The 17,665-nt window shown below is 44.9% G+C and overlaps 1 protein-coding gene across 1 annotated transcript; it reads left to right on the top strand.

Moving 5' to 3' along the window:
- Positions 1 to 212: 212 nt before the first annotated feature.
- LOC100595089 (putative BPIFA4P protein) lies at positions 213 to 17,063 on the top strand. The gene is made up of 9 exons (XM_003273527.2): positions 213 to 249; positions 4,798 to 4,911; positions 5,912 to 6,059; positions 8,124 to 8,228; positions 9,117 to 9,266; positions 11,743 to 11,824; positions 12,441 to 12,504; positions 14,314 to 14,393; positions 16,642 to 17,063. Exons 2-8 carry the CDS (start codon positions 4,812 to 4,814, stop codon positions 14,352 to 14,354), a joined length of 690 nt encoding a protein of 229 aa, XP_003273575.1. The 5' UTR covers positions 213 to 249; positions 4,798 to 4,811; the 3' UTR covers positions 14,355 to 14,393; positions 16,642 to 17,063.
- Positions 17,064 to 17,665: the final 602 nt, after the last annotated feature.

The following is a 17,665-nucleotide window of genomic DNA, read 5'->3' as shown; positions in this document are numbered from 1 at the left end:
TGTACTGATTCAAATATGTTGTTGACATTCCCCCGGGCCTTCCAGGCAGGAATGTTTGCTTTGGAGGTATTGGATAGACGTGGTAACATCAAGGGCTTTCCATCAGCTTCCTAGCTGTCCATCACCCAGTGCCACGTCTCCCCCAGCAATGGGATCACCTGCCATTTATAAAGTCTGCCCCCCTACAGAGTCATCGGGAATCAACCTACAGAGGCCAGAGTGTCTCGACAGCACACCAGAGAAATCCAGGTAAGCACAAGGCAATGGCACTCTCCAACCTGCCTCTTCATCAGATGCTGAACCAGACGAAAGCTTTTGATACATGTTACCAGTTATTACCAATTGTGTTTGGTTCTAGCACAGAATATGAAAAATCGTGGCTTCAATCATGATGAGAAGCCCAGAGTTAGGCTGGCGGAGCCTGACATCTCCTTCCTTGGCTACCCTTAAGATGTGGCTTTCATCTTCCTGCTAGTAAGATAACTGCTGGGCTCCAGTCGTCATGTCTTATAAGTAATCAGGAAAAAGCAGGAGAGGAAAACAAAAGCATACAATTTGCAACTGGGCCAGCCACTCTAGATGAAGCCCCGACCTACAATTTCCATTTATATCTCATTGATCTTGCCTGGTTGCAAAGAAGGTTGGGAAAGATAATTTCTTTGTTAAGCACATTTCTTCCTTCAAAAATAAAAGGATTCTGTAAATAAAGAGGGAAGAATGGACATGTGCCCTCGGCTCTCCAAGCTTCCGTTTCCTGCTCTGTAAAGGAAGCACGTCAACAACTGTCTCATAGGATTGGGGTGTTGTAAGGAATTGGGGCACTCCTCCAACACCCAGCAGGAAAGATGCTCCCTGGCCACCCTCCCCTCCTTCAGACTGTCTGTGAGTCTTCCAAGGGTACTCACTGTCAGAACCAGGGAGGGATAAAAAGGAACTTTAATTTGCAAATCCAAAATTAACTTCTATTTAGTGGCACTAGGCTAAACAATTTTCAAAATGCTTGCTGAATTCTCCTAGTAACCTTTTTGAGTGAGATGCAGATTAAAGTGTAAAAAACTAAAAGACAGGAGAGCCAAGTGCTAGCCACTAACTACAGCTGGCCTTAGGAAAACTTAACCCTGATCCGAGCCTCAGTGTCCCATCTGTAAAATGGGTATTGGGCCAGGTGCGGTGGCTCATGCCTGTAATCCCAGCACTTTGGGAGGCTGAGGTGGGAGGATCACGAGGTCAGGAGTTTGAGATCAGCCTGGCCAATATGGTGAAACCTGTCTCTACTAAAAATAAAAAAATTAGCTGGGCATGATGGTGTGCACCTGTAGTCCCAGCTACTCGGGAGGTTGAGGCAAGAGAATCGCTTGAACCCGGGAGGCAGAGATTGCAGTGAACTGAGATCGTGCCACTGACTCCAGCCTGGGTGACAGAGCAAGACTCCATCTCAAAAAAAAAAAAAATGGGTGTTGGGTGGGTAGGAATGAGTCCAAATGACTCCTTTGCTTCCCCCCTATCTCCTTTAGCTCCATAAAGAACCTCTCAGAGTGACCCTGAAGCTGACTCTACTTACCTGGTATCCCACAGGTACTGCCCCAAGATGCTGAAGGTCTTGGGCCTCCTTATCCTCTGTTAGTTTCTTGCGCTGTTGTCTGCTCAATATTTGAATATTTGACTTGCCTGTGGGTTTATTATATTGTATATTTTAATTTCTTGGCCTTTAGCCCCTTGGTCATTTTTTAAGCATGCATGCCTTGTAAATTGTTATTGGATGCTGAACATGATGGTGAAATGACATTATCTTTTTTCCAGAAACGAAGATGGCAGAAAGATAGAGCAGAAATGGATCATGACCCTGCCTAGGCTTAGCTTTGTGTTTTATTAGGTAGAACTATTTTGGTCTTGTTCTTACTTTTAGAGGGAGACTATTTCTAGGGTGTGGCCCTTTCTCCTAGAGCACAGTGTTTTATGTCTTCACTGAGAGCTTAAGATGTGTACCAAGGTTCCTCCCATCAAAGAGGCCCCGCCTCCAACTGGTGCTTCCTTCCCCAGCATCACACAGTGGATGTGCTGATGTCTCTGTTCAGCTTTTTAACTTTCAGCTGCTATTTTCTGCCACATGGCTGAGAGTCCCACACTGCAAGGGTGCAGCTTAAAAAGCTGAGATTTCAAGGCTCCTTCCCTGGGGAACTTCCTCTTTGGGATTTTGCCCCTCAAGTCCCAGGCACTCTGGTGGCCCCAAATTCCAACTTCTGTCTCCTCATCCCTGTAAGACTAGCTCTTTTTGCTTGGACCCTGGTTGACATGTTGGAAAATGAACTCAGGCAAAAGCTGGGGTGAATATGGAGCCCGCCTTGAATCATGCCTCTTTCTCAAGAATTACAGGGTTTCAAATTGTGCCCATGTAGTTGCTCATGGATGTCCTCCTTTGTTTTTACAGATTTCCATCTCTTATAGTTGACTTTAGTTGGGAGTGTTAGTCTGATGCAAGATACTCTGTCGTGATCAAAACCAGAACTCTGTAGATGGAACTTGAACTTAGATTTCACAGGGACTGTGCAACCCCTCATTTGGGGTTCAGGGATAGGGTGAGAAGGATGAACACAGAGAATGTTTCCATACTTATAAAAACAGGCTGGGTGTGGTGGCTCACGCCTGTAATCCCAGTACTTTGGGAGGCTGACGCGGGCAGATTACCTGAGTTTAGGAGTTCACGACAAGCCTGGGCAACACTGTGAAACCCCATCTCTACTAAAATTTAAAAAAAAAAAAATTAGCCGGGTGTTGTGGCTTGCGCAGAGGTTGCAGTGAGCTGAGATTGCGCCACTGCACTCCAGCCTCGGTGACAGAGCGAAACTCCATCTCAAAAACAAAACAAAACAGAACAAAACACCACACACACACAAACAAACAAACACACAAAACAAACAAAACACACAAACAAACAAAAAGAACTTCAGGGTTGGTTATTCCTAGAAAATGCTTCATGGGTTATAATGTGGCAGGTAAATGCAGAAAAACACCTAAGGATATTCCTGCCGGTGTCATCTGGGGTAAAAACATGAAAATAGCCCAAAAGAGGAGACATTCCATGAACATCGGTCAATACATACCTTAGAAAATTCTGCAGACAAAGAGGTAGACAGTCCTGATGTGCTGCTACTTGAATAAATGCTTCTGTAGAAGCATGACAGGCCAATCCTTGTTTCTCATCATGTTACATGAATGCACACCTATGGAAAGAAAAACTTCCGAAAAAAGATACAACAGAAGTTATCTCTGTGAACTGATTTTTATTTACTTTTTTCTCTTTGTACATATCTTTATTTTCTAATTTTTCTACTTGCCTAAAAACAGATCACCCAAATTAAAATGTTAAACCTGGCCCGGTGCAGTGGCTCATGCCTGTAATCCTAGCACTTTGGGAGGCCAAGTCGATGGATCACCTGAGGTCAGGAGTTCAAAACCAGCCTGGCCAACATGGTGAAACCCTGTCTCTACCAAAAATACAAAAAAATTAGCCAAGCGTGGTGATGGGTGCCTGTGATTCCAGTGACTTGGGAGGCTGAGGCAGGAGAATTTCTTGATCCCAAGAGGCAGAGGTTGCAGTGAGCAGAGATCACACCACACCACACTCCAGCCTGGGCAACAGAGTGAAACTCTGTCTCAAAAATAAATAAATAAATAAATAAATAAATAAATAAATAAAATAAAGTAAAATGCTAAACCAAATGGGTTATGAATTTGCATGAGAATAGTGACCTGGGACCGGGCTGAGAGTCTCTTTGGAATCTGTCAAGTGTCTAAGGAGAGAATCGGTCCCTACCAGCCTCTACCTGTTAGTCTCAGGTCCCAGTGGGACCATTTGCACTGATATTTGGTTGAAGTCCCAGGAAGCCACACGAACATCTGCATGCACCTACTTTCCAGGAGGTGTGGAGGGTGTGTCAAGATCCCGAGGGCCACTCCTAGCCCAGGGAGTGCGCCATTCAAGCGGGCACAGTAAATGGGCCTGCAGTGTCCACATACTCCAGCCCTGGTCCCTCAGCCTGGGCCCTTCTTGTCCATGCTGCGGAGCCTACTCTCTCCCACCAGCTCAGTGAGGTAAGCCCTTGAAAATGTCAAGTGAAAATCATGATCATAATGACGCATCAGCACAGCGGTGACCATTGTGAAGCACTTACAATGTACAAGGTGCTGTGCTAAGTGCTTACAACAAGAGCAAGAGGAAGGTATGAGTTTGGATCCTCTGCATTTTCCAGATGAGGAAAGCCTAAGGTATCCAGCAAGTAGGTGGCAGAGCTGGGATTCCATCCCAGGTCTGTCTGTCTCTGAAGCCAGGGCATATCACCACCACCATTTTGCTGTAAAATGAGGATAGTGTGTCCTGCATAACATCGTGTGGTGAAGCAACTTGCGCTAAATCCCACAATCCCACAGCTGCTAACAGGTGGGGGACTTCAGAGACCATTGTCATAACTTTAACATTATGCAGCCTCTCACAGCAGCCATGAGCAGCCCTGCTGGAGAAGGCAGTGTCCCTGCAGGAAAAACCGTATGTCCAGCTTTGGGGCATAAATACAGGTTGTGTGGCCTTGGGCAAGTGATTTCATCTCTTGGACCCTCCCTTTCTTGCTCTAAACTATGAGGAAAAGCAGGTCCCTCCCTGAGCCTCAGTAGACCCATCTGTAAAGTGGACATAGGTAAATGGGTCCACATGAGTTCTGTGGCCACTTCAGATCTAAGCTCTGGGAAGACCCTCTGAGAAAGTGTCCTTGCAAATGACCTCTTTGCCCCGATCCTCCACAGAGACCTGACCCAAGATGCTGAATGTCTCCAGCCTCTTTGTTCTCCTCTGTGGGCTGCTTGCCTCATCCTCTGCACAGGAGGTCCTGGCTGGAGTTTCTTCCCAGCTCCTTAATGGTGAGACTGTCCTGCTTTGGGTCATGCAGAACCCTGAGCCAATGCCAGTTAAGTTCTCATTAGCAAAGTGCCTGGGACACAATTAACACTATTAATTGTTAGCTGTCCTGACTGCAACATCGTTTAATCCTCATTTTCCGAGAGCCCCCTCTTTCCTGTCTCCTTGCTGTGCTTTATCTATCAAGACCCACCATCAAAGGAACCAGCTCTACATGGACTGGTCCTTGTCCCAGCCTTTGTACCTGCTGTTCCCTCTGCCTGGAACACTCTTTCCCTACCTGTCAACATGGCTGCCTCCCTTCCTTCAGGTCTCTGCTCAAATGCCACATTTGTAGAAAGCCCTTCCTTGACCTCCTGCATAAAAGAATCCCTCACCCTGCCTTTTATTTTTTTGTCATAGGATGGACTGATATTCAGCAGCATGGTCATCGTGGTTAAAACATTGAAATTTTGGGGTATACTATTTGGGAACTATTTCCTGCTTAGAGACTCTCCAGGTGCCCGCCATTGCCCTAACCATCCCAGCTTCACCCCCAGAACTCTAGCTTCCCCATGAACGAAACAACTATGAAATTAACACCTGGCACAGCCCGGGGAGCCCAGGACCTGGATCCAGAGCTATGGCCAGTGCCCCTGTTGAGCTCATTGCTAAATACTTTGAAACCAACTCCTTCACAGCACTTGTTTGCACCTGAATCCTGCCTGTCCCTTTATTCTCCACTTTTTCATCTGTCTCTCCTCAGTCCCATAAGAATGCCAGCTCCATCAGAGTGGGGCCCAGGGTGGTGAACAGACTGGGTGCATGGCCTGGGTGCATAGTAGGCCCCTGTGAATATTTGCTGGATGATTATGTCTGGAACTTGGCCCAGAGCCCAGCAAGCCAGAAATAGCTGAACAAGTCAGAGCCACATAGGGGACATGCTCGGAGGTCAAGGTTGTATCTGAGGATCTTTGGCATCTAAATGTCTACTTGGGTTTGGGGATGGGGCATTCTTTACAGATTTGACTCAAGGACTCCTCAGAGCAGACTTTCTTCCCAGCCTGCAGACAACTGGCCTCCAGAAATCATTGAGTAGTGCCTTTGACGGTGTATCAGGCCTCCTGGACATCTTGGGGCCTCCACTCACCAATGAGATCAACACTGTTAGGTGAGTGGTCTCTGATCACCAACCACCCCCAATCCAGGTTGTCCTGGTTTGTTGGATTGTTAGAGCTCTCCCCACATTTCCTGACCTCACAGAGGCCCCTCCCTTGCAAAAAGCCTTTCCAACTCTGATGGCCTGAGATCCCCTGGTTGGGAGAAACTCCCACGGTGGGAAGCTAGGGGAGGGGCTAAAGACACAGGCATTCAGTCCCCTTGTCTGGGAAGAGGATGGCTGCTCACCAGCTGTGACAGCATCACCAATCTCCCCCTTTCTCTGAGCCTCAACATCTGCCCTGTTCAATGGGAAAAAATAACTTCTACCGCCAAGGGGCTGTTGTGAACATTAAGTGAAATAATATGTGTAAAATATTTGCACATCTTCCTCTCCTCAGTAAGCATCCAATCACAGGTAATAAACAACAACAACAAGAATGTGGTAATCCTAACACTAGATGATGCTGGGCTTTAGGGTTAGACTGGCCACCAGAATATAGAAGACCTGGGTCCCTTGTCTCACAAGCATCTTAAACTCAACATGTCCAAAACTCAACTGCTGACTCCCACCTTCATCCCTGCCCCAACCTATGCCTCCCCCTGCCCAGCCCATCTTACCTAATGACAACTCCATCCATCCAGTTGCTCTGGCCAAAAAGCGTGATGTCCTCCCTGGCTCCTCTGTCTCCTTTGTACCTGCTTCCAGCCTGTTGCCAAACCCTGCCTGTCACTTCTGCCTTTAAATCATACCCAGGTATCTCACCACTTTTTTTTTCCACCTCTGATGATCTGAGCCACCATCATCTCCCCACTTGACTTACAGCCCCAGATTATCCTGCTTCCACCCACCAGCCCTCATCTCCTCTGTTCTGTTCTGCCAGTATCCAGAAAAATCTTTCTAAGAAGTGGAGCTGACCCTGTAACTCCCTTGTCCAAACCCTCCAATGTCTTCTCTTCGCCCTCAGAACCAAGCCCAAAGTTCTTACCACTGGCCCTCAAGGCTCCACGCCATCTGGCCCTGGCTACCTCGCTCACCTCTTCTGCTAGTCTCACCTCACTCTCTGCCTGCTAACCACACGAAGCCTGTTGCTGTTCCTCAAACACACCAGCCACATTTCAGCCTGAGGGATTTTGCACTTGCTGTGTTTTCTTTATTTTTACTATTATTATTGTTTTGAGATAGGGTCTTGCTCTGTCTCCCAGGCTGGAGTTCAGTGAGTGGTGTGACCACAGCTCACTGCAGCCTCAACCTCCTGGGCTCAAGCCATCCTCCTGCCTCAGCCTCCCGAGTAGCTGGGACCATAGACACGTGCCACCATGCCCAGCTAATTTTTTGTTTGGTTAGTTGATTTTTTGTTTTGCTTTGTTTCGTTTTCAAGACAAGATCTTTCTCTGTCACCCAGGCTGGAGTGCAGTGGCACAATCATGGCTCACTGCAGCCTTGAGTTCTCAGGCTTAATTGATCCTCCTGCCTTGGCCTCCCAAAGTGCTGGGATTACAGGCGTGAGCCACTGCACCTAGCCTTGCTCTGTCTTAAGTCTGTCCTTTCCTTCTCCTGGCTATCTGCATGACTCATTCTCACTTCATTCATGACTCTGCCCAAACGTCACCTCCTATGATAAACCTTCCCTGACTACCCTGTCTGAAATTCCACTCTTCCCGATATTACCTTCCATCTTCCTGATCCTGTAGGGCCTTTTTTTTCACTGTGCCTATCACTTTCTATATGTATTTATGTACTGGATTTATTCTCCTATACATACATACCTGCCGCAAGCATCTGCTGTATATGGCTTTCAGTCTTATTCACTCAGTGATTTCAGCCTGCTTGGTGCTGGGCAAAGTGCTGAACGTGAGTATTCTGAGATACATCAAGGTAAGAGCTTCTTTTTGCTCAGGGGTATATTCCCCGTGCTGATAACACATAGTAATTTTGCAATAAACTACCTGGTTAATGAATGAGTCTTTGCATATATTCAGCTTCTTCTCTGCAAGGGACCTGCCATTGCACAAAGTGAGGTCCACCTGCAGCAGGAGCCATAGCCTCCCTGTGTTGTGCTGTTTCTTCACCCAGGATACAGGTGAAAAATCCTCAACTCCTCCAAGTCTCCATCGAGAGCACCCCTCAAAGAAAGGAGGCCACTGTACGAGTACCATTCACGTCTGAGTTGATTGTGCAGTAAGTCACAGCTATGGGTCTCACAGGCTGCATCGGCTTTTGCACAGGAGTCAGGGGATATGGGCAGAGCCCTAACCAAAGGGCTCAGCAACAGACTCACTGTGCGGTTAAAGCAAAACATCCACCCTCTCTGGGCCTGAGTCACCCCATGTGTAGAATGAGAGGCCTGCAGAATACTTGAGTGCTCCAAGCTTGGGGCCTCTCTGGGGAAAGCAGAAGAGTTGAGCAGATTTCCTCTCCCTGCCTTATCCAGACAGCCCCCACCTTCGTTTATTTGGACTTCATGAGTCTACTTAGTTCTGATTGAATGTAACTGAAGACAAGAACACAGAATCACCTCTGGACCCCAATTCCGTGGCACTATTGCCTAGAGATCACCCCAGGGGCTGCATCTGACCCACTGATATATTTGTCTGGTTTGCATGGTGCATCTGCAGAGGTCATGCATTCTCCAGTTCACCACAGCCTTTACCGCTCCCTGTGAAACTAATTGCCTGTCTACTTCATTCATTTCCATTTCAAACCTGGCCATCAAGGCAATGGAGTTTGAGACCTCTAGAAAAGGACTTTCCAAGGTCAGATGCAGTTTCCCAGCTTTGATAAGATGTCATACTTAGAATCAACATTTTCCTTCCTAACTGTCCTCAGAGCCAGAGGTAGCAAGTATTAGTTAGACTCCCTGAGTGCAGAACCCTCTGACTTAGCCACTGGCTGGATGCATGACTTGGAGAAAGCCATTCCCATTCTCCAGGACTGAATGGCCTCTTTTGAAAAATGAGAAAATGACCTTAACAGGGTGGTTTTGCATAACCCTAGTTCTAGAAACAAATGAGGATATGGTAAGCTCTGAGCTTCTCTCCCACCTGCCTTACCTCTTCCCTCCTACAGGCTCCTGACCGTGAAGCCCTTCACAGCTAATATGCAGTCGGATATAAAAGTCCAGATTCGTTTGGAGAAGAATGTAGGTGGCAGATATGAGCTTGCCTTTGGGAACTGCAGGCTCTTGCCTGAGGCAATTTGGATCCAAACTGGAGTCCAGTGAGTTCTCAATCTGTCTTTCTTTGTGTCCAGCTGGTTATGATGACGTCCCCAGTGAGGTTTCACCTGAAATATGTCACCAGAAAAACAATACCCTACAAAATTAGGCTTTTGTGTGTATGGTGATGTGTGTATAATAAATAGGACTTTCTGTGCCTTTAAAATTTTGTTTTTTACAAAAGTAATAATTCTATCGATATGAAAAGAGACTTACCAAACAGTACTAAGCAAAAAAAAAAAAAAAAAAAAAAAGAAGGATTGCTTGGCCATTTGTTGATAGGTTATTTCTAAACTTTTTGGGCCTAACCAGGTGTCTCATGCCTGTAATCTCAGTACTTTGGGAAGCCAAGGCAGGTGGATAGCTTGAGCCCAGGAGTTCAAGACCAGCCTGGGCAACATGGCAAAACTCTGTCTATACAAAAAATACAAAAATTAGCCAGATGTGGTGGTGGGCACCTATAGTCTCAGCTACTAGGGAGGCTGAGGTGGGAGGATCACTTGAGCCCAGGAGGTTGAGGCTGCAGTGAGCCATAAGCATGCCACTGCACTCCAGCCAGGGCAACAAGCAAGACCCTATCTCAAAATAATTAATTAATTAAAAAGATAAATATTTTGCTAACATAAATAACCCAGAACATCTTGATACAGGAAACTTTCCAAAATAGAATTATTTTCTTATTGTAGATTTTTAAGATTATTCCAAAAGTATACACAGTTCTACAACTTCTAAGTTTTATGGCACTGCCAAACCACTCACCAAATGCCTTACCAATGGAACTGAACCAAGTGGCATGTCTGTAGCTGACACTGGGCAGTTTTGTCCCATATATGATCAATCCCAATTATTCTCTTTTTCACAACATTTATTCTTTGATACATACATACCTTCCCCAAGCATCTGCTATAGATGGCTCTCAGTCTTACTCACTCATTTATTTCAGCCTGCTTGGTGCTGGGAAAGTGCTGAATATGATTATTCTGAGGTATGTTAAGACAAGATCTTCTTTTCACTAGGAGGAAAATCCCACGAATGCTATTATTTTCATTACTTTTACTACCAGTAGAGAAGGATTTCATCATTTCTTAGTCTCTGATATTTCCTCTTCAGAGAAACTGTCTTCAGAGGTTTTGCCCTTTTATTAACTAGAGTTTTAGTGTTTACTTCTAAATTTATAATCTCTTTTTAAAAATATTCTTTTTAAATATTTTTCTTGAAACGGAGTTTCACTCAGTTGCCCAAGCTGAAGTGCAATGGTGGTGCAATCTCGGCTCACTGCAAGCTCCGCCTCCCCAGCTCAGGCGATCCTCCCTTCTAGGCTTCCTGAATAGCTGAGATTACAAGCGCAGGCCACCATGCCTGGCTAATTTTTGTGTTTTTTGTAGAGACAGAGTTTCACCATGTCTCCCAGGCTGGTCTCAAACTCCTGCACCCAACTGATCTACCTGCCTCAGCCTCTCAAAGTGCTGGGATTGCAGTCATAAGCCACCACACCTAGCCCTTTTTAAAGTTTTTTTTTTTTTCTAATTAAGGCTGATATCCACATTTAGCTGAATCCAGTAGTCATCACCAGTCCATTTTCTATCCTGTCTTCTTCTTATTTTGATTCATCTCAGTTGCTCACTGTTTCCGGAAAGATCTGGGTGTGGAATGCTTTCTGCACCCTTGCACACCTGGTCCTGTCCTCCTGACATGCTCAGACATAAGTGAGAACCAGGCCAGATTCACAGCCCATCTCCCCTTCTGAAAACTCTGCAAATACCTCTCTCTCCCATGATATACTAAAGAAAACATGTCCCTCTTTTGTGAGGAATTTGAGACCTCAGGTTGGAAGCAGTAGGTCATAGCTGATTTCTATGCAAACTCTTTAAGAAATAAAGACATAAACCCTTTGACTGACAATAAGAGAGATTTACCCTCACATGTTAAGGATTAGGGACTGAGTCAGGAACATAGAACACAAGGACACCTTTATGCTATCCCCTGCTTCTTTCTCCTTTCTCCCAATTAAAGAACGATGTTACACTGTTCCTTCCATGAAAGCACTGGCCCTCTGGCAGAGGAGATAAGTTCTACTGTAGCATCAGGTAATCAGAGAAATGGGAAAGTGAGAAGGAAGGAGAGAACATAGAATTGGCTAGGATGGTCAAGAAGAGCTTTCTGGAGGAAACCAGTTGGCTGGGCCTAACAAAGTGACAGAATTTGAAGAAGCATCTCCAGAGGGAGATGCAAAATAGTCACAGAAAATATAATGGTGAATAACAATGATAAGGGCAAGGTGATTTAAATTGGAAGATTAATTTTAAAGAGCCCTAGAGTGTGGATTAGAGCAGTAGGACACGGCTGGGTGATGGAATGCCATGGAAACAAGGAGTAGACTTGAAGAAGTTCACAGGCATTGAGCAAAGAAGTGATGGGGATAAAGGAGAGTCTGAGAGAAGTTAATCTGTTCTGCATATTTTCTGCCTCTTCATTTAGACTTGCCCCAGCAGCAAAATTTGTTGTGGCAAACATAGAGAGAAACCTGAAAAACATAGTAGCCCATGATCTGGGACGAAAAGTAAGTATGCAAACCCAGATTACTTCTGTTTTTGAGCTGAGACTCAGAGCATGGGGGGGTTGGATCTTCTTAATGAAGTGGGAAGAAATCTTCCAGGAAGGAGAGTTAGGGAGAGATGGAGTGGCATCTATTAAGTTTCCATTCTGCAATCAGGCACTGGTGAAGTATTTTACAAACATTATTTAATTATTCAGGTCAAAATGAGCATCCATGTGACCAGAAGTGAGTAGATAAATCTCCCCAAAACTCAGTTTCCTTATCTGTAAGATGGAGATAAGTAATCACAAAATTAACATTCACTAAGCATGCAAACACTGTGCTAAGTATCTGAAATGAATTTTCTTATCTCATCCTCCAAACAATCTCATACTCCAGGTAACAATATCGTCTTCGTTTTCCAGATTTAAGTTCCAGAGAAGGCCAATGACTTACTCAAGTCATAGAGCTACCAAGTGGCCGAGCTGGCTTGTGACCCTAGGGCAGTCTGCCCCCAAAACCCATCTACTTGGTTGTCCCCAGAATGCGTTGGCTTAGGAGAACTTGCCTTGCTCACTCCCATTTAGGCGTTATTAGTGGAGCCCTCCTCCTGACTTTTGCCTGTTTCCTTGTCTTTCAGGTGTGTCCTGTGATTAATAAATGGCTCTACAACCTGGACCAGCATGTGGTTAAAGAATTGATTAGTAAGTGCTGGAGGTGGGAAGGGACAGGAACCCTCCAGAAGAAAGCTCAGAACCCTCCCTCACCCTTTGTATTTCATTTCCCCTTACCTCACTCTGGCACTTCTCCTAGACCAAAATTCTCTTTCCTGCTGAAGTAGAATGGTCCCTAATAATAACAACCTTAATAATAAACTCAGCTGACATTTACTGAGGGAGCCCAGTGTGCCAACATGAAGCACTGTGCCTGCACTAGCAATTGAACGTGCACCTTTAGCTAAGGACTTGCTGGTTTCAATTCTATTCTTGTCCCCAAAGCCTAGAGCAGCTGAGATATGAATGGAAACTTCTCCAGGGGAGAAAATCTGCCCAATTCTCCCTTTGTCCTCCTCTAAAATTGTATGATGTTAAATGATGGGCAGAAAATGGGTCTGTTTTCAGCCCAGACAAACACTGCCTCCTTTCAGTAGTCCCTACCTCAAGCATCCAAAGTTTTCATATCTGCCAGAACTCAAAGCAAAAAATGCAATATTGAATCTCAGCAGCTCAGGCCCCCAGCAGGACTCCAAACTTCCTCCACCAAAAAAAAAAAAAAAATGCTGAATTGAAAGGTATATGCCTTCATTCACTGAATATTCACTAGTCCTGCCAAGTGCTAGATGCCAGAGTTTCTAAAATTCCTCAAGTGGCTCTCCCAGCAAGCAATTTTCTGACCTCTGCTTATTCCATTAACTGGGAAGTCACTACTTTTTTTTTTTTTTTTTTTTTTGAGATGGAATCCAGCCCAGGCTGGAGTGCAGTGGTGTGATCTCAGCTCACTGCAAACTCTGCCTCCAGAGTTCAAGCGATTCTCCTGCCTCAGCCTCCCAAGTAGCTGGGATTACAGGCAGGCATCACCACCCCTAGCTAATTTTTGTATTTTTAGTAGAGATGGGGTTTCATTGTGTTGGCCAGGCTGGTCTTGAACTCCTGACTTCAAGTGATCCACCCGCCTCAGCCTCCTAAAGTGCTGGGATTACAGGTGTGAGCCACTACCAGTGAGCCCGGCCAGAACTCACTACTTATGAGGTAGGAAGCTTCAGGCAACTAATCTGGATGAGCCTAAAAACTCCCAAAGCTTGTGTTTCCAGGCCCACTCGAATGAATGGGACAGCTCAACCAACACCTTCGCTCTACTATGGGCCATCACTTCAGAGAGACGGCCAGGTGAATGGAGACTCTGGCTGTAGTAATGGCACCTTTCTCCACTGTCTCATTCCAGTGTAGGAGCTCTTATGGGATTAGCTTGGGAGGAAGTGGTTGTTCCTAATCTGTAGATAAGGAAACCAAGATCCAATAACTTTAAGCAATTTGCCTAAGATTACTTAGTAAAAAATAATAACAATAAAAGCTAAATGCATATTAAATGCTTTTACTATGTGCCAGGCTCTTTGCAGACTTTATATAAGTTAATTTGATCAGTCTACACAATTCCGTGAACTAGGTATTATCACTATCTGCATTTTAAAGATGAGGAAACAGAAACAAAGGAAGATCAAAATGTTTGCCCATATTTCCATGGAAGAAAATGTCAGAGCCAGAGTAAACCTACATCCTCCAGCTATAGAGCCCACACTGGTAGTCACTGTACTGCATGGATAAAGAACTGTCAGTTAAATCATACAAGACAGCCAGTGGCAAATAAGAGCTTCCAGCCTCAGCCTTCTGTCTCCACACCTTGGGCTCATTTCTCATCCCTATTCTGCTCCCAGTGCTGTTCCAAGGGGGAAACTTCCCTGGCCTCTCTGATCCTCCTCCACCCCCACAGTCTGAGATATCTCTTTTGCATTCTAGATCTGGTCCTGCTGCAGGAAAAGTACCAAGTCACCATCTAAATGTCCCCAAAGTGAAGAAGCTATGTTTGTAGCAATCCGGTGAGAAATCAGAGCATGTTTCCATTGCTTAGTGATGACCTTTGGCCTTCAGGGTCATTATAAGTGTGTTACTCATTCATTTGTTAAATTTTAGTTAAGCCTCTACCATATGCTAGACTCTATTCCACATGTTAGGAATACAGCAGTGAACAAGATGGACAAGGAATCTGATTTCCTAGAGCTTGTATTCTAGTTGGGAATACTAACAGTGAACAAGGAAGTAAATATATAGTCAACTAAATTCCAGAGGATGGTGGGTATTCAGAAGAAAACAAAGCAGGAGGATGTGGGCAAAAGTAACTGGGGTGGGGGCAGAGAGAGAGTCATCAAATTAATATAGTCAGACAGAGGCTCTTTGGGGAACAGACATTTCAGCTGAGCCCTGAATGATAAGGCAGAAGGAGTTGTGCCGAGGCCCAGGAGAAAAGTATCACAAGCAAGAGGATGAACATGTGCAAAGTCCCTGAGGCAGGAATGAGTGAACTTGCCTTTCTGAAGTAAAGAAAGGAGGCCGACATGGGCTGGAGTGTGTAGGGAACTCAGTTGTAGGAGACATCTTTACAAGAGTGATATTTGGCAGAGAAAAGGAAGGGATTTTCTATAAAAGGAGATATCATTATTCATTCATTTATCATGTATGTATTTGCAACTCTTTGGTGCTGAATACACTCTGCTCAGATGTCACCATCTCAAGTCTCTCAAAAGTGGCACATCCACCACTCTCTTCCCTGCTTTACTTTTCTTCATACCACTCATTATTATGTGACTTCCTACTATATTATTTGTATCTTTTCTCTCCACCTCTTAAAAGAATTTAGACCTCATGAAGTCAGAGACTTCATCTATTCCCTGTTTTATCCCAAGTTCCAGGATTACAAAAATGAATCACACTTGGCCCCGACCTCAAGAGCTCCTAGCCTAGCAAGAGATAAAACAAATAAATCGGCAATTTCATGTGCATTCAGGTGCTCAGTTGAGGTTCTATGGAAGTAGAGAGGCAAGATCCAGTAGCCAGGGGACTTCTAGGAGTCTTTGCAGAAGAGGCGAGATTTAAACTGGGTATTGAAAAATGATAAAGACTCACTTTGTGAGAAAAGACATTATAAGCAGAAGATACAGCATGTGCAAGTACACAGAAGCAGGAAAGGGTCTGATGCTCTGGGCAATGGGGAGAAGCTCTGGGCAATGGGGAGAAGCTCTGGGTGACTGCCCATAGGAGTCATGGGGGACAGAGGTATCCTCCCCTGAGGAGTAAGGATAAGCATGTAATAAGCTATGCTGTACACATGCTTTGTGAGAACAAGGTCACATGTGATGAATCGGGCTGTAAGAAGGTACAGTCCATGACAGGGGACATAAAAAATTAAGTGCCCAACACCATAATGGAATCTACATCCTTGAGTTAATTAGCTTAGTTATGTAATACTCTAAACCAATGTTATCCAATAGAAATATAACAAGAGACACACAAGTAATTTTGAATTTTCTGGCAAGGCCATCTTTAAAAGGAAAAAGAAACAGATTATATTAACCTTACTAGTTTATATTTACCCACCATATCCAAAATATTATCATTTTAACATGGAATCAATATAAAAGTAATAAAATATTTTACATTCTATTTTTGCAGTAAGTCTTTGGTCTGATGTGTATTTTATACTTACAGCACATTTCAATGTGGAGTAGCTGCATTTCAAATGCTGATATCCATGCGTGACTAGTGGCTACCATATTGGACAATGCAGCTCTCTCTAAGTAAATTGGCTGGCAGTTGCAAAACGTTGAAAGGTCTAGGGCATCTCATGTATTCCTGCCAATATATCTAGGCTGCCACTTAGCACAGAAGTCCCAAATCTGTGACCCCCGCTCCATATTATATTCAGCTCACAGACATGTTTGGTTTAGCCTATAAAGTGTTTTATACATGTGACTGAGTTGCCAATATTAAAAGTAAGAAATGTCTTTTGATTAGCTAGGGCACCTGGTGATATTTTGTATTATTGTGTTGTGAAGTAGGCCAAGGCGACGAGGAAGAGCCACCTTAATTGGTGAGAGAAAGTCCAGGGAAACAATGAGAAAACGTTATCCAGGGAGAGGCAGTGGATGGGTGTCCCGACAGGAATAGACTTCAGCACCACGGACAGCAGTCGTGCCAGTGCGGAGTGGGAGGGCAGACGTGGGAAAGGCTGTCAGTTCTGACCGGAAGAAAGGGTATGAAATTTACTAATACCTGGATTATCTCACACAGAATCAGCTTCTGCATCTTAGTCTCCTCCCTGGAATGTCCTCCACACTCCAGGACACCACCTGCGTAGATCGTGTTGATTATTCAGCTGATGCCTGGAATTGCATGACCCACCCTGGACCAAAAGATCCCCTGCTTCTCCGGATACGGAGGTTATTTCCCTGTAAATCCTCACCAGAACCCATGTGCTGATTCCCTGTAATCTTCCCACAATAAATTTTTAGCAGCTCTGAACTGCAAACTGTCCAGCTTCCACAGCGCCATGTGGATGGGGGCAATGTAGCCAGAGATGGTGGTGAGTCTGGTCATGATAACAAAAGTCTGGAAAGCAGGGGAGGATACTTGGGTTGATTTATCCATTATCTCATAAACATCTGAAAACTCTGGCATGATGTTTCCCAAAGGCTAATTAAAATTTTAAAAAGATTTCCTGTCTTGTCTGGGATGTTTTCTGAACTAATTTTGTGACCTTGGGTGGCTCCATCCTCTTGGCCACAGTCTCCTCACTGTGCAGTGGGAATGTTGATCTCATCTTCCCAGCGCCCTCAGGCAGGAACAGCCTACAAAGTTGTGATTTATGGGAGAAACCTTATCCTGGCCCTGGTAACTCCATTTTTCTTCCCTGTATCACCAAACTTCCCAAAACACATGCTGCTATTCACTGCCTCTCCTTCCTCACCTTCGACCCTTGCTCATTTTTTTTTTTTTTAAGATGGAGTTTTGCTCTGTCGTCCAGGCTGGAGTGCAGTGGTGTGATCTCGGATCACTGCAACCTCCGCCTTCCGCGTTCAAGAAATTCTCCTGCCTCAGCCTCCTGAGTAGCTCAGTCTACAGGCGTGTGCCACCATGCCCAGCAAATCTTCCTATTTTTTAGTAAAGATGGGGTTTCACCATGTTGGCCAGGCTGGTCTTGAACTCCTGGACTCAAGTGATCCACCTGCCTCAGCCTCCCAAAATGCTGGGATTACAGACGTGAGCCACTGCAACCGGCCATCATTTTTTTTTTAAATATGGCTTCCTTCTCCAA

Source organism: Nomascus leucogenys, chromosome 13, assembly GCF_006542625.1.
Source record: "Nomascus leucogenys isolate Asia chromosome 13, Asia_NLE_v1, whole genome shotgun sequence".
Classification (NCBI taxonomy): domain Eukaryota; kingdom Metazoa; phylum Chordata; class Mammalia; order Primates; family Hylobatidae; genus Nomascus; species Nomascus leucogenys.
This window is presented reverse-complemented; position numbering and strand designations above follow the sequence as displayed.